Consider the following 21,276-nt stretch of genomic DNA (forward strand, 5'->3'; position numbering starts at 1 on the left):
TTGCACTAGAAGAAGGGAATAACTCTTGCATGACACACATTATTAAATGTAAAGGCACAACAACTCACATATTGTCAAGCCAATCAAGAGAACAGGTTGGGACTAACAGAAGATGTGAGGAAGAGGATGAAAGGTGGGGGTGCATGGGAGTAGGCTTCAATCATTTAGTGCTTAAATCTTCTGCACATGTGTGGCATAGCAGAGGATATAGCATCACACAATGCAAGCTGCTGTTGAGGCGTTGGGAGGGGTCCCTGGCATAGACCCCTGCTTCCCTCAGAGGCAGGTCACAGAGGACAGATGATGCCGCCTCTATAAAGACATGAACTCAACCTACAAAGGTGCGCACTCTGGCAAAAATATAAATTAGAAGAGGAGGGTACCGCTTCCTGAAGGTATGTTTCACATTTTCTGAAATTTGACATTTCAACTAATAATTTTCATTCCACTTACTGAGATGGCTAAAGAACAACACAATGTGTGTTTTGCGTTGAAAAACAAAACTGATAGTGTTAGAAACTACTTTCCATACTTGTTCTGAACTTCAGCACATTGTAATTTCTTTAGAAAACGCTGCATTAGCTCTGGTTGCCACATCTGATAATAGAGGAAATAATCTGGTGGACACAAAAATATATATATATATATGTACATATATACACCAATGAGTGTTGCTGTCTAGTTGTCGACTCTATGCGTTTACTTTTATCTCTTATTCCCAAAATGTGCAGGAGATTTTCAGCATTTCTATGAAGAAGTTTATCACTTTCTGATGTTCTCATCTCTCAGCACTGTTCAGAAGACATGGAAGAATTGTTATCAGCCAGCCAACCTTTTCTACCAAAGAATTCGGAAAGCAGAAGGAAAGAAATCATGAGTCATGATGAGAAACTGCAGAGCAAGGAAGAAATGACTGATCTGGGTAAACCACAATTCACCCTATCAGGACAAGTTGTCACTGAAAAGAACAGAGAACTATTTTTATACAGTTACTCATTACAAAGCCTGACCAACACTAACATATAAATCTATCTGATGTCTTGTGCTGAAGCTTTAACAGACCAAGATATGATGACAAGAGAGGGTCTGGACAGGAGGAATGTCTGGGAGCCGAGCGTTTACTATCCCCTGGGAAAGGAGTCCTTTCATTTTGTTGGTCATGAAGTCAACATCCGGGAGTCTACGGACTCATACGGAGCTCTGATTTGGCCCGGGGTAAGTTCTTCCATCACCATTCTACAAATTCACTGGACAACAGCAGTGGCTTTTGCATGAATGGTTCCCTGAGTGAGGCATTCTTACTGCCACCCCCCAACCAATCAAAATACAAGGGATTGTCTAAATTTTAAGATGCAGTGCAAATTCATACAAAAGCGAGTTAAATAGTCACACTATTCTCAACAGCAATGGGGTGGCAGATGTCCATTGACTGCACTGGTACAAAATGTGCACCTAATTGGTTTTTTATTTTATATTTGTGTGGTCTTCCTCTTTCTGATTCCACTTTGGGCAACTAGCTACCTGGTCCATATCAAAAACTGCCACGGCTGATAAATGTAAAAACCATAATTTAAAAAAAAATTCTCTTTATAGGCAATAGCTCTCTGTCAGTTCTTAGAAAACAACCAGCAACAAATGAACCTGATGGACAAAGCAGTGCTAGAGCTCGGAGCTGGAACTGGCTTACTCTCCATAGTGGCAAGTTTGTTAGGTAAGTTTGTGTTTACATGGTTTGAATTAATTATTTTTAAATTCTTGAAAAGGGATGGATGGATATTGTTAAATTTTAGTTGTTTTTATTGGCTGATTACATTTTTTATTTTTTTGGTGTGAATGCTTTAGCTTTGTAGCTAATTTTAGTTTTAATGTAGGTTGTTGCATACTGTGGGAAGTAAATTACATCAGATCAACATGCTAGCGATAGCCTACATGCTATTATTATTATTATTACAAACTTCTGCTTGCACATTAGGTGGAGTAAAATTATGAAACTTGACATTTAGTGATCCACAATTTTTGACATATTAGCTAAAAACTATAACACTCACTGCTCTTCAACAGATGGCCTTACAATCTGGCTTTGTAATCAGTCTTCTGGACCAATTTATGAGACTCCATAGCTGGGATTTTTATATTGACTTAAAGTTTTTACTCATTTTCAACAGTTTATCAATACATGTTTTATACAGACTATTTTGCTTTTTCTACTGCTTCTCCTTCTTTCTCATATTTCTGCAAGTCTTCTGCGGTCGACTTAAAACACTTCTGCAATTTTCACCAAACACATTCGGCTTACGGCTGAATTTTCGCAAGCAATGCAAATTTTTCTAGTTTTTATTTTATTCTTTTGACATTTTAGTACATTTTAAAAGTATGTCACTCAAAAAAAAAAAAACTATGTATCCAACAGGTGCCTGGGTGACGGCTACTGATCTGCCTGACATCTTGTCTAATCTGTCCTTCAACCTTCGCCGGAATACCAAGGGGCGTTCACGCTACATCCCTCAGGTGGCTGCCCTCTCCTGGGGCCAGGAGCTGGAGCGAGACTTCCCCTTCCCGTCCTACCGCTACGATTATGTGCTTGCAGCTGATGTGGTGTATCACCACGACTTCCTTGAGGAACTGCTGAACACTATGCTTCACTTCTGCAGACCAGGGAGTGGGACAACCCTGCTTTGGGCGAACAAAATTAGGTTCCCGTCAGACCTGAGGTTCGCAGAGTGCTTCAAGAGCCGTTTCAACACAACACTGCTTGTTGAGGCACCGCAGGAGAATGTGTGGATATACAAGGCCACAGCAAAGGAGTGAACAAACGAGATGTAAAAGCCGGAAACTACCTTAAGAACTTCCTAAATTTGTTTGTCTTTTGTTGATTTAAATCAATGCAGGGAAACGTTTGGCTTGTTCCCTTATCACACGGTTCGTATTTTCCAGTAATATCACATGAAATGAAATCACTGTAATACTTTCCAAGTACCCTTTCAGTTTTGATGTGGACCTGTATGACATTCCTTGACTGGAGTCTAAACACCATGCAAAGTTCCTGACACAAGATTTCATATGAATAAACTATTTTTATTTTAATCTTTTTAAACATTTTCTACTTCTGAACAATATATATTTTTAGAAATAATTAGTTTCCTATTATTTACCTCAGAAAAACCGACCCAACACAGTGCTTCATTCACAGTTATTCATTATAAGTGACAATAGTTGATCAATAAATAAATGTTTAGGAAATATTTAAAAACAAGCGTGAATGTTTGAGCTTTTTGGGCCTTGTAGAGTGGAATAAAATCAGTTTTATAACTTATAAAGAAGAAAAAAACACTTTCACATAAATGGCATATGCTCTATAGCAGCATGTTGACAAAAAAAAGCTTTTGAAATGTTCAGAAAATTACTGACAGCACCAGATGCATAATTACTAAAACTCTATTAACGGGATTTTTAAAACGCCTTGTGTGAATTCAGCACATGACCACATAACATTAAGTTACGTTGTTTGGAACTGCTAAATAAAGTCCTCTCCAAATTCAAGCTTCACCTTTATTTTGCCCTTTGCCTTTCCAGAAAAGGAAAACAGTTCAAAACTTTCTCCATCTGTAGTCAGAAAGCTCAGAAGATACTTGTCCTTCCTGGGGGCTTTAATGACCTCTTCTAAAGAAATACAAGTCTATAAACTGCATTTATTTTCAGTTTGTGTCCATGACTTTACGATATGCAGCAAGTTGAGGACTTTGGCTGCTCCAGGATGGACTCTCTGCGGAGATCGTTTGGAATGGTGCCTTCAGGCCCCCAGAGGTTCAGCTCTCCATAAATGCCCATGTCAATCATCTCCTCTTGCCAGGGGATTGAGATGTTGCCTGTAGCAAACTCGTCGAAAAATGTCTTATCGGGATCCTCCAAAGCGACACCCCTCACCGAGGAGAAAGCCCCAACGTCATCCAGATCCTTGGCGTAGACTACCTTAGGGTCGGGGACAAACGGAGGCAGAAGAATACCTGTGGAGTTCAGAAAAAATAGATGTGTTAAAGCTTTACTGGTACCTACTGAGACTTTATAACGTTACAAAGCCATTAGTGAACGTTTGAATGTTTTGACATTTTGTTACATTTGAATTACTAATACATAAACTTCATAAACTCTGGAATTTTGTGTGATAATCAGTGGACAATTGTGAATCAGAAGGAAAATGATACTCATATATTTACAGAATAAGAGTCTGAAAAGTGTGGCATGCATTAACATTTAACCCCTTATATCTCTGCCTGTTTGTGTTGTTTCTTTGTTCTCCACCAGTCTCAGGTCTTTGGCACCCTCTTTCAGGTTTTCTTTACCAACTTTATAAACTTTAACATATTTTCTTTCCACACTGAAGAAGATTATCCCCATACTGTGATTCTGCCACCATCATGTTTCCTCTTGGGGATGGTGTGTGAGCTCTACTCACTAGTTATTGACCTCTGAAGGCAGTAGTTGCATTGAAATTTGTTTAGGGACATCAGAGTAAAAGGGGCTGAACATATATGTATGCCTTTTTTTGTACTTGTAAAAAAAAGATTTTAAAAAACATTCATCCTTTTCTTTCCACTTCACAATTAGGTGATAGTTTATGTTGGACTATGGGATAAATACACAAATATCCCTCTGTATTTGTGGTTCTCGTATGTTAACTCAAGAAGAAAAGATTGAAGGCTGCGTACCTGCATTGAGTTTCCTCCAGTTAATGTCTTTGAAAAAAGGATGTGCTCTGATTTCATCGCAGCATTCGTTCTTGAACCCCATCCTCTGATCAACCTCTTTAGCCAACAGCCCGTCACACAGCGATTTCGCGTGTTCACCGAAGTTATCTGGATAGGTCACCACGCGGTTCAGCATCCGCTCCTTCATCTCTTCTCTTTCAACCTGAGCAGACGACGAACAACCTCTCATCAGCTCATTTATCCTGTAAACTCCAACATTTCCACACAAATCGACAGCCGCAGCTACCGAAAGAGCCGAACCTTTTCTCCTCGGTTTCTAAACGGATTCTTGGCTGCGATAAACTCATACAGAGTCACCCCCAAGGTGAAGTAGTCCACCGAGCTGTCATATTTATCTCCTTTCAGCATCTCTGGAGCCATGTAACCTGCAAGAGGAAAAATAATCAGTGAAATAAATCTTTTAAAATGTAACTTTACAGAGTTTATGTCTGTGTGTGTCCTTTCCACATATTCAGGAAAAACAGAGTGGTGGGTCAGGTTGATGTTGGAGCAAATGTGGTGCGATAGGGGAAGAAAGGGATAAACTTGATTTTGTTCATTTAAAGGCCTGCTTGTTGCATCAAGGAGGACAGACCATTATAGTTACAGAGACACAAATATGATGGCAGAGAGATAAAAAAAAAGAAGAGTTTAAGGGACACCAGTAACAACGACTGTGAAATGTACAAAGAAAAAACTTCCATAAATGGAGACAATAAGAAGGTAAAATTAGACTAACCTGGTGTTCCAGCGTAGCCTTTAGTCATTGTTTTGCCTTCTTTTAGCTCTACAGCAAGACCCAAGTCAGATATACGAACATTACCTGATTAAACAAATTAGAATCAAATTAATAGAATACCACAAAAAAATGAAACTTTTTTTTTTATTTCAAATTATGTTATTGTCATTGCACGAAGACACAACAGTGAAGCACACAAAAAACAAACTACAGAAAATCATGAGTGTGTCTATAAATACATAAATATACAAATAATAATATATTATGAAGTACATATAATTTAGCACTTTCACACAGTCTTAGTGATGGCATTGTTGAGCAATCTGATGGCAACTATTTCTGAGTCCGGCTGTTGAACAGCGGACGCTGCAGAATCTTGTGCCAGACGCCAAACGGATGACCAGACCACGGGGAGGACAGGTGTAATCTACAGGCACTGAGGTTTCAGTAAGAGCATTTACCATCATTGTCAAGAAGCACATTTTCTGGTTTGAGGTCACGGTAGATGATTCTTTTCTGGTGGAGGTGCTCCAGACCCTGGATGATCTGAGCGATGTAAAAACAGGCTCTGGGCTCATCAAACCCAGGGTTGTTCTCATCCACCAGATAGATGTGGTACCTGAACAGAGCAAACAACAGAGGACGACTCTTCACACGTAAAGAACGCTGCTAACGTTCATAATATTGTGTATAGATGAATATTATAATACTCAATGATATTTTTCATGTATTGTAATGTATTTGATATGAATTGAAAACTATTTTTAAAAAGCAGTCAGATTTTCTGGAAAAGCAGAATTTGAACTTGTTTTCAACTTTAAATGACGATACGAGGTCAGCGCTTTAGGAGAACCCACAAAACATTAAGCGTCCGCCGCTTAAAATGGATGCCTTGTTTTGCCTTCATAAAGCATTCCTTTGGGGACGTATTTGCATGAACTGATTCTGAACTTGTGCCCTTCTGCTTGGCATGAATGTTGCTGAGATTCCTTCATCTGAGTAACATGACTTTGGATTTTATAATCAAGCAAAAACATATGAGAAATAAATTCATGCACAGAAGTTAGAGTTAAATTACACTTGGTATAACTGCTGAAGTTTCATCTCGCCTTTCTTAGGTCATCCCTCTCAAATCAGTTATTCTTATGTTGAAACAGTGGGATAAAAAAAAACTGTGTGGTTTGCATAGTGAATTTACTTGAGGTCTCCTCCATTCATGATGGTCATGACCAGACAAAGCTCGTCCTTTGTCTGGAAGGCATAAGCCAATGAGACAATAAAGCGACTGTGGACCTTCTCCAGAATCCTCTTCTCCACCATTGCCCCCTACAGGGATAAAACATGAGAGGTGATTTTAATAAAATGAGATAAGTGACTTTAAACAATGAAAAGCTACAACAGAGCCTTGTGCATTAGTGCGAGGGTCTGTGCCATTTTCGGGAGGAAGTGGGGCGTGCATTTTGCAAGATGACCTTAGCCAAGTCAAGGGCAAGATCTAACTGTGCAAGGAGTTCCCTTCAGAGGAGCTTTTCAGTAAAGCCCCCAGTAATCACTCTATCCCTGTCTCAGTGTTTAATTCTGCAGGCTAAAGCCAAACGAGACAGAGGCAGGGACAAAGATGATTAACACCCCTGCAGCCTGGCAAGCACAGAACACTTTTACTAATACATAAAGCCAAATTAGCATCTTTATTATTCAAACTTCTTTGGAACAAAAAGAGCAGCTAAAGGGGCATCCAATTGAATGTAATGCCTAACAAAGTAAAGAAACCAGTGATAACTTCATGCCATAAAACGCTTTATGCATTGAAATTGTCGTAAATTATGCAGTCTGCTGTGTGGGAAAAATAAACTTTCATCAGTTCCCACTTTTGCATATCTCATTGAAGAGAAGGAAGTCTGATGTTTGCTCAACTATAAAAGAGTCACAAACATATACACAGCTGAAAATGTTGCACAATAAATAAAAATTGCTGTTGTCATAGCGTCAGTGTTTGCAATGCCTCAGTCTAGGGACGTCTTGGTTGCATCATCATCCAACGTTTCAGGTGCTGTGCATTCACTATCCATCACTATCCGTTACGCCGTGATCAAGTTCTTACAGATCAATCACACAGTGTGAGGTGCAGACTATCTGATGATGGAAAACTTTGATTTTGACAGAATTTGTTATCTTTTTTTTAATATAAGATGAAACTATTTCTTCTGGTACTAGAAGTTTTACATACTTTCTTTTATTATTATCATCAACAAAGAAGATAAAGTCCTTTTTCTAAATCAACTTTGAAGACATTGTGTGTTTTCAAGGCCAGCTGAGTAACAGGCATAGAAAAAAGTGCAGGGCTTTCACCTCATAACCTTTCCTCTTCTTCAGCCTCTTCTTGTTGAGTTTCTTACATGCGTAAAGTTTCCCGGTGGCTTTCATCTGACAGGCAGACACCTCCCCGAAGCCACCTTTCCCCAGCACACGGAAGTCCAGGAACCAGTCCGCATCCATGGGCTGCATCTCCAGCCACTTCCACTGCAGGTACCTCTTCAGGTACATGCTCTCCAGATAGAAAGTGTAAGGGGCCTCTCGGAGGTACTCCAGCGTTTTGGCCAGCGATGCAGAGAACAAATCATCCCCTACAGCCCCCAGGTTTTCCTTTACCTTGGCTATGATGTCCTCAGGAAGGTACGGGCAGAAGTGTTTGGCAGATGGGTCCATGTACCTCTGGACAATCTTGGAGGCTTTCTTTCCTCTGTCAGAGTCCTCTGCCAGGTCATAGTCCTCGATGTCTTTCCACAAACGACAAGCGCCGTGATACTCTTTATTCGCTTCCAAGAATTCCCTAAAGAGGCGTTTGCCGATTGGCTGTTCCACACAGACCGAGTCAAAGGCCAAATCTAGGGTGTCCCTGAGGCCCTCACAGACGGTGATGTGGGGCAGTTTGAGGCGAGCGTGGTACTTCTTATCCCGGGCTGCTGCAGGGTTGGAGCCATCGATGCTTCCACGTGCGTTGATGTACGCAGAATTTGCTACCACAGTGGTCAGTCCTCCAATATCCATGTTGAGGGCAAGTGAGTGTTAGGCAAAGGAAAGGAAAGACATTGCAAATAGAGAGCAGAGGCAGATGATGTTTGATAATAATTACTCTCCAAAAGTGAGGATGGAAAAGGGGGAAAAGGAGCGAGGAAACAGGAGACAGAGGAGTGGTAGAGGGAGCATAAGGGGGGAAATGCAACTCAAGAAGACTGCAGCACACTTTGAGGGACTGTGCTGCACAAATACACACACACAGGAACACACACCTCTGAGTCAACACCTTTCAGTAATCCATTAACACCCCAATGCCCCAGACAAAGTGTGCGAGCACCTGCTGGAACAGTACAACTCCAGAACCGTCTGCAGGAGTCAACCGGTGCAAGTAGGCTCGACTCATTTTGCTGTAGTTTGAAAAAGTAAAACGCTCTAAAACTGAATGAGGCTGACTATAAGTTGTTTGTTGCTAATGCTTATCCTAATTTAAGGGTAAAAGGAAACAATGCAATGATCTGCAAATGATTTTTTTTTAACTAATAAATAAATATAACTTGTACTTCTGCAAGACATTTCAAAGAGAGCTGCCTGATGGTCAAGAATACAGAGATTTTATGTGACAAAGCAAAACAAAGCAGGTTGTATATTTTACTTGGAAGGAAACGTCATGGGCTTCACACTTTTCTTACATCAACAACTTAGTAGATAGAGTGTAATTGTGTGTAATTTTATCACAACTTGGAACATTAGTTCAATCTAGCATCTGAAAATGTAAGTATAACACAACTCCAAACCTATGAGGACTTGGCGTTTTACCTAAACCACAAAGAGAACTCTCATTGCTGAGCAGCCAAGAGGCAAATGGTAACTCTGGAGGAGCTGCAAAGATCCCTGGCTCAGGTAAAACACTAACACCTAAGAACAAATTATGAAAGTATCAGAAAAAAAGCCAATGTTTTAAAAAAAAAACAAAAAAACTACAAATCCCTTAAACAGTTTGCCTGTTTAACGTTAAACAGTGAACAGGTGGAAGCAGGTGCTCTGATCAGACAAGACCAAAATGAAACTTTTGACATGGATTTTGTGGTGCGTAATGAATTATTGTTATATCGCAAAACTGTAGTATGCTTGAGTATTTTAAATCTCATTATACTTGAGGATCAACGACATAGGACACAACTTTCAAAAATTGCTTCTCTCTCCAATCCAAATTAAATTAATTAATGTGATTAATTCAGAGTAATGTGAGATGAGCCTCGCTTCGTAGAATATGACATTTTTGTTCACGCTTTTAAATAAGTTACTGACCTTGACATCAGATGACTGGACTTCCAGTGCTTCAGATGTCCTGGGTTCGTTTCTGACCTTCAGAAGGAGTCGTCATTAATCTCTTAATTTTGATAGGTTGGTCATTCTTGTGAAGGTTTCATGTTTTCTCCATTTGTAGATCACAGGTCTCGCTGTGGTCTCAAAACCTTAGAAGCTGCTTTGTAATCCTTCTCATATTTTTAACTCCATGAATTCATTATGTGTTGCATTTCTAGATAGCCTACTTTATATTGTGAAACTGATTCTACAATTACTGTATGTCTGATGTCAAGTCTCAGTGTGGAAAATCATATTGATGTCAGATTTAATAGGAAACATGCAAGACATGTTGGTTTTAATAGATTTTCCACCTTAGTAAAGTAAATAATTAGAAAACCACTTTTGCATTTATTCATTTTACCTTTTTTGATGGCTTGAAACATGATAGTCTAACAAAAAGTATAAACAGAAGAAATTAATAATAAAGTTGCTGGTTTTTCACAGCACAATCGGACAGATTCTCTCCACTGATCTAGAACTTTGCAGAAACAAATTAGCTTCACTTTTTACCATTTTACTTTCCGTTCTTAAACAGCTGCTATGCAGAAATAGAGCACATTACCCGAGTTTGCACTACCTACCTTTTAAACTTGAATTTTAAGGAAAAAGACAAAAGGGCAATTGAAGAGTACCAAGTTTTAGCTTTGCAGTTTTGGTTGATTTGTGACTGACTTTTCTGTGCATATATTTTTTGTAAATGCTTTGAAAATAGATTGTTAAAATTACATCATCAGCTGATGATTTGCTCAGAAATATTTGGCCCTTTAGCCATTTCATGCATGATTTATGATCCTTTATGTCAGTATTTCTTTTCCATTTTTTTTTTATTTTCTTAAGGCATGAAAAAAATTTTTGTAAAAAATTGTATTTTATTTGTTTTAGGTGATCAATTGTAATTTTCTCCAAATACAAAGTTATCTGAAAAATACATCAGTAGTATTGTTCTTTAGGGGTCATCTGATGTCACTATATTTTTTTTACCTGCAAGAGTCGTCTACAGAAGAAGTAGCGTCGGTTGGCATGCTTTTTTGTCTGTCGGCCATATTGGATTTAACAAAAATAATTTCTTGCATTTGCAGCTGATGGCCCGTAGTTGATGGTGTATTTTAGGATGCATTAGTGTCCACTTCAGTGGTCTGTGTGCATTTACAACATAACAATCCACAAGAAGCACAAGAAAATGCCTTTTAGATAGCTGTCCACTGTAGTGACCACTATGCATGAAAGGGTTAAGGTAAATAAAACAAAATGTGAGATCCAGCATGTGTCTTTAACTTCAGAGTTTCAATTTCCAACAAAAACGCTTGATGCAAACTTATTAAAACAATCTATATTTTAATTTGCAAACTTATATTAGATTACAGAAAAGGTATTTGGAAGAGTCAGTACATGTGTTGCTCAGTTTTAAAAGGGAGATCTTTGAAGGGAATACACAAAGATCTATACAACCACACATTGTGTTACATCAATAATTTTTGAAAGGTCTATCTTAACCACTGGCCTCTAAAGGATACTATAAGCTACAATCTTTGTAGGATTTATATACTTAATTAACAAACAAAGCTTATTTACCTATCAGGAGCCTGGGTTATGAGTCTTTACCTCGCTGCTGCCATGTTTTGTAAACACTACCGAGGCGTCAACAGGGCGGCGGTGAAAAATTCCTCAACTCCAAAATACAAAAAAAATAAAATAAAATAAAATAAAAACAAACAGATACAAAACAAAACTAGCAAACAGGATCAGAAAGCAGCTGCCTACAAAACAGGAGGAAGCCAACCCAACTCAATGGGAAACTATTTTAAATCATTGTGCAGAACACAAAACGAAAATGTACTGACGGGTCGGACGGAGTCCCGACCAGGGACGCCGTTCCAAGACCCACGGAGGTGACTAACAGCACGTTAACGCAGACATATTAGGGAACATTTTGATCATAATGTCTGTCTGCCAAAGGTTAATAGCAAAATAATAAAAGAGTAACTATTTAAACAGGTACATTTTACATTCTCCAACAGCAGTGTGTTTTTATAGTGGGATGGCTTATTGATAAACAGGATTAGACGTACAAAGACTTCAGGTGGCAGAGTCAAAAAGAAAAGAAAAAAAACAACAAAAAAATACCAAAAAAAAAATAGGAAAAACGAAAAAGCCTACAGTTCCCTTGGATCGCACCTCCCCCCAGAGCTGTGGTGCAGGTGCACGTGATTCGGGAGCAGAGCGCTGCCTCTGCTTGTTCAATATTCATCTACAGCCCTGAGAAAGCCAGACAGAAATACAGGCGTGGGACACAGGGACGGGGGGGCTGGGGGTGTTCAAGAAGCACACACGAAAAAAAGGGGGGATTCGATTCCCATGGTGGCTGTGGTTTGAAGGACTGCACTCGTTGGAGTGGCGAGCTGTGGGAGGGTTAGTCTTCGTCGTCGTTTTCCTCATACTCATCCTCCTCGTCGTCGTCCCCCATGTAAGAGACGGGGGTCTCAACACGAGACCCGCTGTAGTGAGAGTCGTTTGAGCTGGACGCCATGGTGCCGTCAGTGCAGCCGTCACTACGAAGTAAAAGCAGAAATTAAGGTCAAAATTAAGATAAACCTGAAAAAAAACCCACACAAGATAATAAGATCTGCTTCCCACCTTGCAGTGTAACGACCTCCATTGGCAGAAGAGCCTCCAGTGATGTAGACGTTGCTGATGGGGCCTTTTGACATCTCTTCAAGAAAATTATTTGGACAAATACGGTGAACACATGACGGCTGCTGAACTATTTACTCGCTAAAAACTGCTGAATAGATTTAAATAACCTGACAGGAATGAAAATGTCTCCTAATGTAGTCAAACTGTTTCTCCATTTCATTTTCATCTTAACCGCATTTCTTTCTGACACTGGCATAAGTTTGAAACCATTTACCTATAACGTAAGGATCCAGGACTTTTGGCACAAGGCTTCGTGCAATTTTTAGGTTTTCAGGAGAACACTTCCCCACCTCCAAGCCACAGGCCATGCCCATGCGCTTTAGCACCTCAATGTCGTCGTGGATCTCAAACATGCTGTCGAAGTTGAACAAATACTCAAACCTGGAGACAAGGAGCAGAACGGGAGACACGGTAAAACGTCAGATTCGCACCACAATGTTAATGCCTTAGAGAGGATTCTGTAGCGCTTGAGTGCGTAATGAGGCAATTCAGCCATTTAATTTCCTTGTGTGGACTTCGCACAAGTTCAAAAGTTGCCGGAATCACGTTAATGTGAAAGTTTCTCTTCTACCAGAGTTACATTTAAATCATAAAAAAAGCTGGCGATCACGTACTTGTCGTTGGAGATGCTGCAGTCGATGACGGTCTTCTTACTGGTGTTGACGATAATAAATGGAAGATGGATGATGGAGTTTGGAGGTGGGGGTCTGTTTGCTTGCTGCTCTGTCTCTTTATTCCTCTTAACGAGGTTCTTGAAGGCTATTTGCTGTCAAGACACAAACATGAACTGTTAAGTAGCCACCAGATACTTTATTGTCTGGGGTTTGATTTTATCAGAGAGGCAAATACTTACGATTTCCATTTCACACCACCGTAAAATATTTAGCACCAACTTTATTTATATACTTCATTTTCAAAATATTCCTCTCAGATCTCCCTGTTCTGCAGATCATACTCCAATAGCTTCTTCATTTATTTTAAAGTTAGACATAAGCGGTTCTGCCACCATTGCACTGCCTTTGAGTATTGGCAAAAAAAATGGCATCAAGTCTTGCATTAAATCTGGGGAATTTTGACCCACAGATGCTGAAGAATTGTTTTAGAGGATCAGTATAAACTCATTTAAGTGTGTACAACAAATAATTGAGAAAATATGTTTTACTACACCACTGTATTAGTAAAGAAGGTTCAGTCTGAATGATCCACTTCAGGATTGATACAAGCACTCCATTCACCTGCAGTATGAGCTCCTGCAGCTGTGATTGTTTCTGCTTAATCCTCTCCAGCCGCCTTTGTCTCTCCACCTGAGGAGCAAATCAAACAGCAGCAGCTAAGACGTGGAGCTGTTGTAAAATGTTTGGAGACAGGGTTTTTTGAGGTGGGAAAGGTTTCCTCCTCTGTACCTCCAGGTTTTGGCACTCCTGTGCGGAGTTGGTGGGCAAGCCAATCCACTTGATTTCTTTCTTCTCTTTGGAGATGATGTTCATGGCCATGAGCACATTGAGCGCGTCGTAAACACGCCGCCGTATGTTTTTCTGGTCATAAACGTGCTGGGGGAAAAAAGGAAAAGAAAATTGCTTAATTACCACAAAGTACCGATTTTGAATCAATTTTGCCACAGTCTCGCATTGGAGAAAACTCCAACACTCACCGAGTCATTAGGTGACATGTGGTTGTCTGAAGAGCTGAATTCTGCCACCAGTTCGTCTGCCACTTCGTTGTAGGTGGTGACTCCTTTCTTCTGCACCTTCTCGCACACTTTCATGGAGAAATGCCGCAGGCCCTTTCCATTCTTCTCCCCTTTTTTACCCCGCTTTCTGTGGACAGAGCCCCCCCGCCCCGTCACTACACGTCTAAACAAGGTGACACGTTGAGAACTTCTTCACTTGGAAAGACAAGAATACTGTGCAAAAACACTCGCACACCTTGAAGTTTTTTACGTTTCAAACATTATGGGGAAGACCCATAATGGTTACATAAGTGAGAAATAGAAACAAAATAATATACTTTATTTTTTTTAATAAGTAGTAAATAGAGTCCATGTAAATAGAGTAAATAGAGCATCATGAAGAACAAAAAATAATTATGACTGACAGGTCAAGGAGAAAGCAGAGTTGGGGGGAAAAAAACAATATCCCAAGCTCTAAACATACAACATAGTTCAATCCAAATATTTTACTAATTTGCCACAACTGCAAACATACCAAGACGTGACTGAAAGGAAAAAGTGAAAAAGTATCCTCAAAATAACGAGAACTAGGAGAATGGCATCAAACAGCCAAAGCTACAGTGAAAGTTTTTAGATCAAATTATGCTTCCAGATCTAAGTTGAATTAAGAATCTGTGGAAACGCTTGAAAATGGTTACACAGAGAGGTTCTGCAGCCAATCCAAAAGAGCATCAGGTGTTTTCAAAAAAGAGCAAAACTGTACGTAAGCTTGTACAGATGTGCAGCTGTTACTCAATAAAATGGGGTTCAACATACAATCAACTCATAGGGGTTCAATAAAAACAAAAAAATGTTTACATTTTATTTGAGATGTATTTTAAAACTATTGATTCTTTTCCTCCTACTTCATGATTGTGCAATTTTATGTGTTTGTTAATGCTGTTTAATCTCAATAAAACACTCAAGTTTTGCTTGCATGTAATGTAACAAAATGCTATAAAAATGCAGGGAGTATGTATGCTTTTGCAAGGTACTTTATGTTGAAGTTAAGCTTCACAAAGCTCAGCAACAACTCACCCTGACGACCAGGGCGAGGCATCAGCGGGCTGGGTCTGAGTTAGGAACTGGGAGCTGGGCGTGTGTGGACTGTTTACCAGAATGGTGTTCGATACCGTCGGCCTCTGCGGCGTTCCAATCACCTGCAAAGGAGAGGGCAGAAGTGGCGAGAACAATCAGACTGACCGGCGACTGTATGGGGCAGTAAACGGAAAATTTTATCTTCTTTAACTGATATTCTTTAGAAAAAAAACGCATTTAACAGGGATTAGATTACACTAAAAAAGTGAAGTAATATTTTCTGTCTGACAACAGCTAAAAGTTTCAATTAGAAAGGAGCTTTCTTAAACAGCTAATGTCTATGGCATTTAAAAAGCTAAAATGACTGAATGCAACTCAAGTTCAGGTTACTTTATGCGACGTAGTTTTTTTTTGGTTTTTTTTAATCATTTTTACCCATTTGCCTGTTTTTTTTGTTGCTGCTGTTGCAAAAAGTATATCTTAATAAAGTATCTGTCTACTTTAACATCTAGTAAATTTTTATAAATACTTATTAACAGAGCAGCCGAAAAAGAATGGAAGACGACGCTGGAAGACAAAAACTTGATAACCATAGAGAAACAAAGCTTTTTAAGACCTTATATTACTGATAGGGTGAGTAATATTTCAGATTTCATATTCAACAGCATTGTGAATTTTACCTTTGACTATGATAGTGCAGGTGATTTAATTCAAGGGGAAGCTCATATCAGGTTATAGAGAAACTACAGCTGCTCAGTCTGAAGGTTTGAATCAATCTGTTAAACTCGGTCCTGATTCTCCTTTACATATCGAAGCATCAAACCATCCAACTTCTGCTTTCCTGGAAAACGTTTCTGGACTTTTGGTGAACATGTGCATCCCCACCAACATCAACATGAGTAGGCCTCCAGAGGATAGGTGATCTATTCCTTCGCTAAGGTGATATGTAAGCTGATTTCCGTTGTGTATACATTGCTTCAACATAATGAGATGATGGGTGTAATCCTGCTGACTGTAGAGTTGATGAGCTTAGGATCAACTGCCTGCACCTACCCTCTGCCCGGTCACCTCGCAATGATAATAGGGGGGCTTACATTACGAAAGATGAAGCAAAACTATGTTTGTTTGTTTTTTAAGATCTGGAGAAATTTTGCAGTAATTTGTTTCTTGTGGTGGCCTTACAGAGATTTATAACCATGCACACTCACCATGTGTGGCACATGCTGCATGTGTGCAGCAACGTTCACATTAGACGGCCCGAGGGTTTTGGGTAGAAGCTGTTTGGGAGCAACTGTAGGCTGGACAGTAACCAAGGACAGAACACCTGAGAGGAGACAAAGGACAGCAGCGATGAGGAGGGCTCGTAAATGAATCTCCATTGCCCCCTGTTGTTCACTTTCAAACAACAAGGAATGCACCTGGACAGAAATGTGTGTATGCTACGGGAATGGATTAGATAAAATCATTCAAAAATATGCAGAGTTTTATTTAAATACTGAAGAAGAAACAAATATTAGGGTATACCTTTGCTAGGGCTCAGATTCTGATCGATGAAAACTTTCAGCTCTGCATTTGTTTCAATTAGACCAGCCTGTAAAAAAAGAAAATTACACTTTCATTCAATCAACAACTCATATTTCCTTTAAGTTAGCCTCGTTATTCATTTTAGCCACAAACCCATTTCTCTGTAATGATTTGCTGATTTTGATATTTACAAATATCGAAGGCAAAATGAATGTAAGTCTTAATGTCTACAATTGAAATTTACATAAAGCGTAAAAGTTTTCCTTTTGTCTCATTCTCGAGAGTAAATCAAACTAAATTTTTCCCTTTTTAGGTCACTTAAGATTAACTAAATTATTTCTATTAGAGACTTTTCTCGTATGTTCTTTAAATTAAAAAAAATTACATTCCTCAGTGTTTGATGGAGTAGAATTGCCTTTAGGCTGCAAGACTTGGATGAAACATTTTGGGTTTCCTTTTAGGCTTTTTACTGTAGTTTGCTGGTATTTTAGTCTGTTCCTTTGAACAGAACTTTTGTTAGTGGGTCGAGATTTACGAGCTTGAGATTAAGGCTTTGTGACAGCCACACCAAAGCACTGATTGTTGTCCTGAAGACACAAACCAATTTCGCTCAATGCTTAGTATCCGAGTCCATTTTCAAAACCCGTTTGTGCCGAAACTTCAACTTCCTGACTTTGATCCATTCTGTAAAGCGCACCAGTCCCTCCTGCAGCAAAACATCCACATGGTGTTGAATGACACCTTCATTCAACACCAGCTTCAGACAAAATTTTCTTCACTGGTTTTTGCTCTCGGGTTATTTAGATAATTTCAAACAAAAACATTTAAATCTGGGATACAGATCCCATCTCTTTTCTGAAAGGTATGAAAGATATACTCGCATAAAATAATTTGAACAGCTGAATGTTGCAACTTCAGACATGTGGAAGTTGTACCCAAGGATGAAGCACACTTGTGGAGGTTCACAATTCTCAATTATTTATTTTGATGTTTTCATGATGTCACACAAGGAAGGAGATGTGCTTTAAGTGTTGAACTTAAAATAAGCTTAAAGCTGTGCCTAAATTTACCTCAAGTGTTTTAAATTAATTTCTCGAAACCTCAACAACTCACCACATCCTCATCTGATCTTTTCTGAATTAAAGACTTAGTAAGTTTAATATTATCTCATCATTCTGGCTTTGGGTAGATGGAACAATTTTTGTTTATCGTCACTGACCTAAACAAGAAAAAGTTTAGAAGAATTTAATGTCAGATACTCAGGATAAAAGGTTATGTGTGTTTTTATAGCTTAGAATTTCCCCTTTAGGAATTACTAATTACTAAAACATAAATAGTAATTATGTTTTCAGTAAAATATAATTACTATTTATTTTGTTTACCGTAAAAAGAAAAAAGGTAGCAGGTCATTTCACTATTTTGTACCTTTGTAGTTTTGGTCATTTCATACTAAACTTTTCCCAGGTAGAAAAGGTGGTTTCATCACACCAGTAAATAATATCGCCAAGTCATTTTGGTTTGGTCAGGAGTCACAATCTGAATATTTCATAGAAATGATCCAGCCTCAATAGGCATCAGAATCAAAATAAATGAAGAAAGCTGTAATTCAAACTTTTCAAAGAATAAAACAAGCCAGACTTAAGTTAAGTCAAATAATCAGTCAAAGTTATTTTACCAGTTCATTATAAAGAGAAAAAAAATTATCTTCAAAGGTTTAAGTACATGGATATTAAATTGTTTGTTTGCATGTATGAAAACTAATTAGGAAGAGATGAACTAGCAAAGAAATGAGGGTGGAACTGGTAGAAAGCTCCCACTGACTTGGGAACCACAAATAAAAACTTCTGGAAGTTGCTTGGTAAATGAAGCAGTTTAAAATCTAACAGAAAGTTAATAAAAAATGAATAATCAGTAAAACCATATCAAAATATGACCCACATGACACTGGACCATGCCATCTACATTGGTGGCCTCAGCCTGATATTCAGTCCAATAATTAAATCAGACTCAGGTCTGGTGCCGACATTGGGTCAGATTAGCCCCAACTCAAAACTGATGTAAATGCATAATTTTATTCTCAAGTAGCAGAAATTAAACTATGGATTTTAATCTAATAAGATATCTATATATAGATATCTATATAGATATCTATATATAAATATCTTTATAGGCGTACACATATACTTACATCTTTAGCCATGATCCCAAAGGACCAAAAGGAGTTCTGTGTCAGGATTTTAAAAAAATTATATCACTCAATCTTCAGATTCCTGCAAAATAAAAAGAAGAATAAATTATTACAATGACTGGAACATTTCTAGTTTTACTCAAAAATAATATATTTCAATAATTAAACCCAGGTCCGATGTATATTCGCATGTTTTCAAAGGATCATTTGAACTTATTTGTGAACTAAGGCCCAGTTCAATTTGCTGACTGAGAGCACACTATAGAAAGCTAACTACATCTCTCTGGTTAGCTCCAATTTCTCCTTCATATTGGCAAACATACGGAAGATATGATCAATCTGTTTTACTTTTGACCCCGAGAGCCTTTGAGAGACACATCTGAATACATTTTGCATGTAGAAAAGCACATTAGACCATCCCTAGATGCTCTGAACTTTTACAACGCTAAGAGTGCACAAGGCCTACTTCAGGTACCGAGCACGTCCGGAGGAGAGGCATCGTCCAACTTCTGCTACAGGTCACGAAAGCACGCTAACTTTATCACAACACCGCAAAACTACCGACGTGGCTTCACCGACATGGATATACAGCTACAGACAGCGGGGCTTCACGCCACAGCAGCAGCCTTCACATCATATGTTGACAGCAATGTAGAAATCTTTTGTTGACTGCAGCTAGCTAGCCGTCCCTGCTAACAGCGAGCGTCAGGTTCAGCTCGCTGCTGCTAGCCTGCTACTAGTTAGCTCCTGCACGCTTTCAGCCGATTCACAACAAATTCAGAGAACCCTGCTCCCCTGCTGCACAACACAGCCTCGTCCGAACAAGAGCTGCCACTGTGAAAAATAAATGGACATTCACCACGTTAAACAGAGTTAAAGTGGTGAACCTGTGCACTTACGAGTGCACTCTCGTCTCTTCGACGGCTGTTGTTGTTGGCATTTGAGAATGGAGGAAGAGGAGGTCTAAATCCCATCTAAACAGGAAACAAACTAGGCAATGTCGATATACTTAATCCGTTTTACAAATAAATCGAAGGGATATATATTTCACAGATGATAAAGTATTTACCCAGAGCGTTTATTTTACATTACACGCTTTTTTAGGGGGGCGCTAATTCAGTAAGGGATGCCAGGATTTGCCTGTTGGTCAAGTATGGCAGCTGGTAGTTTTCAATCGGTGCTGGCTAACTACCGAAGACTCTATTTTTATTCATAAGTAACAAAATAATAACCCAGACGTCTGAACTCTTTTCCCTCTGGAAAGCTGCTATATTAAAATTGAGTAAAGCCATCCTGGTTCATCAAGAAGGATTTATAAGGGTTGAAGGTGAATTCAGCGGCCTCAGTATAAAATAAACTTATTCAGGTTAAGGCGAATGAAAAATATCAAAATTGAAAGAGCGAACAAAACTTGCAAAATATATACATTACTCCTAAGTATACATTTGTTTTTAGATTGCTAATATAATCTGTTATTCGCGTCTGAGTGTGAGCGTTACCTCCCAATCCCTCAAAAACAAAACTAATCGATAATACTGGATTAATCTTACAGACTGTGCATTTTTAAAAACAAATAGTTTCTTCTCAAACATTTCGAAGCGCAATTTCTTTGTTTTAAGTTACGAAATAAGGTTAAATATCTTGTAATGACTGCCTATACTACAAAACCAACGCGAAGGCGTCAACATTATAAACACTTTCATTTTAAAATAGGAAATTCAAAACTTTGCAAAGACATCACATATGCCCTAAAATGTAATATTTTTATTTTCACATAAACAAACACAATTATTGATATTATTGCAATAGAAGCCGAAGACTCCAATAATAAAAAAGAATAGATAACTGCATAAAGTAGATCAATAACTAGTTATCTGTTAATTACCAGCTGGTTATTTTAGCTAGGTGCTAACTTAGTTGAGAAACTGTAATTTCCGCTGCTTTGTTAGCCCAGCTGCTAGCGGACAAGCTAACTCCCAGCTGTCATCCAGATCCGTGCTACTGTTAGCTCAAAGTTCACGCTGTAAACTACGAGTCTGTGTTTTTAATGCAAATTTAAAATATTCCATCGGTGAATGCGTAATTGCACGAGCTTTGTGCCGCGGAGGGCCAATATCGCCCAACAAGTCAGTAAACGGATCTTACCGGTGTACTTCCCAAGTTAGCAAATGCACTCTGTTACTAGCCCAGCTCACAGCAGCGCCTCTCACAATCTGATCTTGGCGGTGTCTCGCCTCAGCCTGCTCTGATTGGC

General features: G+C 38.9%; 3 protein-coding genes across 6 annotated transcripts; 1 reads left to right on the top strand and 2 right to left on the bottom strand.

The window, feature by feature from the left end:
- Positions 1 to 3,413, top strand: mettl21cb (methyltransferase 21C, AARS1 lysine b). 3 transcript variants are annotated; one of them, XM_032568814.1, is made up of 5 exons: positions 1 to 395; positions 790 to 922; positions 1,052 to 1,215; positions 1,594 to 1,711; positions 2,411 to 3,413. In XM_032568814.1, exons 2-5 carry the CDS (start codon positions 805 to 807, stop codon positions 2,806 to 2,808), a joined length of 798 nt encoding a protein of 265 aa, XP_032424705.1. In that variant the 5' UTR covers positions 1 to 395; positions 790 to 804; the 3' UTR covers positions 2,809 to 3,413. The 3 variants fall into 3 exon arrangements, with proteins under 3 accessions (XP_032424705.1, XP_032424704.1, XP_032424703.1); XM_032568813.1 differs by having other exon boundaries at positions 800 to 922; XM_032568812.1 differs by having other exon boundaries at positions 1 to 922.
- A 238-nt stretch (positions 3,414 to 3,651) lies between these two features.
- Positions 3,652 to 8,710, bottom strand: LOC116723717 (rhodopsin kinase GRK1-like). Its single transcript, XM_032568811.1, has 7 exons — positions 7,834 to 8,710; positions 6,683 to 6,810; positions 5,946 to 6,103; positions 5,485 to 5,568; positions 5,007 to 5,131; positions 4,707 to 4,908; positions 3,652 to 4,004 (listed from the first exon to the last, which is right to left on the bottom strand). The coding sequence occupies exons 1-7, from the start codon at positions 8,530 to 8,532 to the stop codon at positions 3,715 to 3,717; spliced, it is 1,686 nt and encodes a 561-aa protein (XP_032424702.1). The 5' UTR covers positions 8,533 to 8,710; the 3' UTR covers positions 3,652 to 3,714.
- Positions 8,711 to 11,185: 2,475 nt separating this feature from the next.
- On the bottom strand, positions 11,186 to 21,276 carry tfdp1a (transcription factor Dp-1, a). 2 transcript variants are annotated; one of them, XM_032568601.1, is made up of 12 exons: positions 21,168 to 21,276; positions 19,023 to 19,104; positions 16,835 to 16,901; positions 16,519 to 16,634; positions 15,311 to 15,432; positions 14,216 to 14,381; positions 13,968 to 14,114; positions 13,800 to 13,868; positions 13,179 to 13,330; positions 12,779 to 12,945; positions 12,505 to 12,580; positions 11,186 to 12,419 (listed from the first exon to the last, which is right to left on the bottom strand). In XM_032568601.1, exons 2-12 carry the CDS (start codon positions 19,032 to 19,034, stop codon positions 12,281 to 12,283), a joined length of 1,233 nt encoding a protein of 410 aa, XP_032424492.1. In that variant the 5' UTR covers positions 19,035 to 19,104; positions 21,168 to 21,276; the 3' UTR covers positions 11,186 to 12,280. The 2 variants fall into 2 exon arrangements, with proteins under 2 accessions (XP_032424492.1, XP_032424491.1); XM_032568600.1 differs by lacking the exon at positions 21,168 to 21,276 and adding an exon at positions 19,922 to 20,020.

Source organism: Xiphophorus hellerii, chromosome 7, assembly GCF_003331165.1.
Source record: "Xiphophorus hellerii strain 12219 chromosome 7, Xiphophorus_hellerii-4.1, whole genome shotgun sequence".
NCBI classification, from domain to species: domain Eukaryota; kingdom Metazoa; phylum Chordata; class Actinopteri; order Cyprinodontiformes; family Poeciliidae; genus Xiphophorus; species Xiphophorus hellerii.

What these genes read in the sequence shown, in the direction of transcription:
- mettl21cb (XM_032568812.1), top strand. Translation starts at nt 805, where the DNA reads ATGGAAGAATTGTTATCAGCCAGCCAACCTTTTCTACCAAAGAATTCG. An exon ending in GGAAGAAATGACTGATCTGG is followed by an intron (nt 923 to 1,051) that starts GTAAACCACAAT and finishes CTTGTGCTGAAG; the next exon opens with CTTTAACAGACCAAGATATG. An exon ending in GAGCTCTGATTTGGCCCGGG is followed by an intron (nt 1,216 to 1,593) that starts GTAAGTTCTTCC and finishes TTCTCTTTATAG; the next exon opens with GCAATAGCTCTCTGTCAGTT.
- tfdp1a (XM_032568601.1), bottom strand. An exon ending in AGGAGTGCCAAAACCTGGAG is followed by an intron (nt 13,869 to 13,967) that starts GTACAGAGGAGG and finishes TTTGCTCCTCAG; the next exon opens with GTGGAGAGACAAAGGCGGCT. An exon ending in CCTGGATCCTTACGTTATAG is followed by an intron (nt 12,581 to 12,778) that starts GTAAATGGTTTC and finishes ATTTTCTTGAAG; the next exon opens with AGATGTCAAAAGGCCCCATC.
- LOC116723717 (XM_032568811.1), bottom strand. Translation starts at nt 8,532, where the DNA reads ATGGATATTGGAGGACTGACCACTGTGGTAGCAAATTCTGCGTACATC. An exon ending in ATGAATGGAGGAGACCTCAA is followed by an intron (nt 6,104 to 6,682) that starts GTAAATTCACTA and finishes TGCTCTGTTCAG; the next exon opens with GTACCACATCTATCTGGTGG. An exon ending in AGGCTACGCTGGAACACCAG is followed by an intron (nt 5,132 to 5,484) that starts GTTAGTCTAATT and finishes TTCCTCTTGCAG; the next exon opens with GTTACATGGCTCCAGAGATG.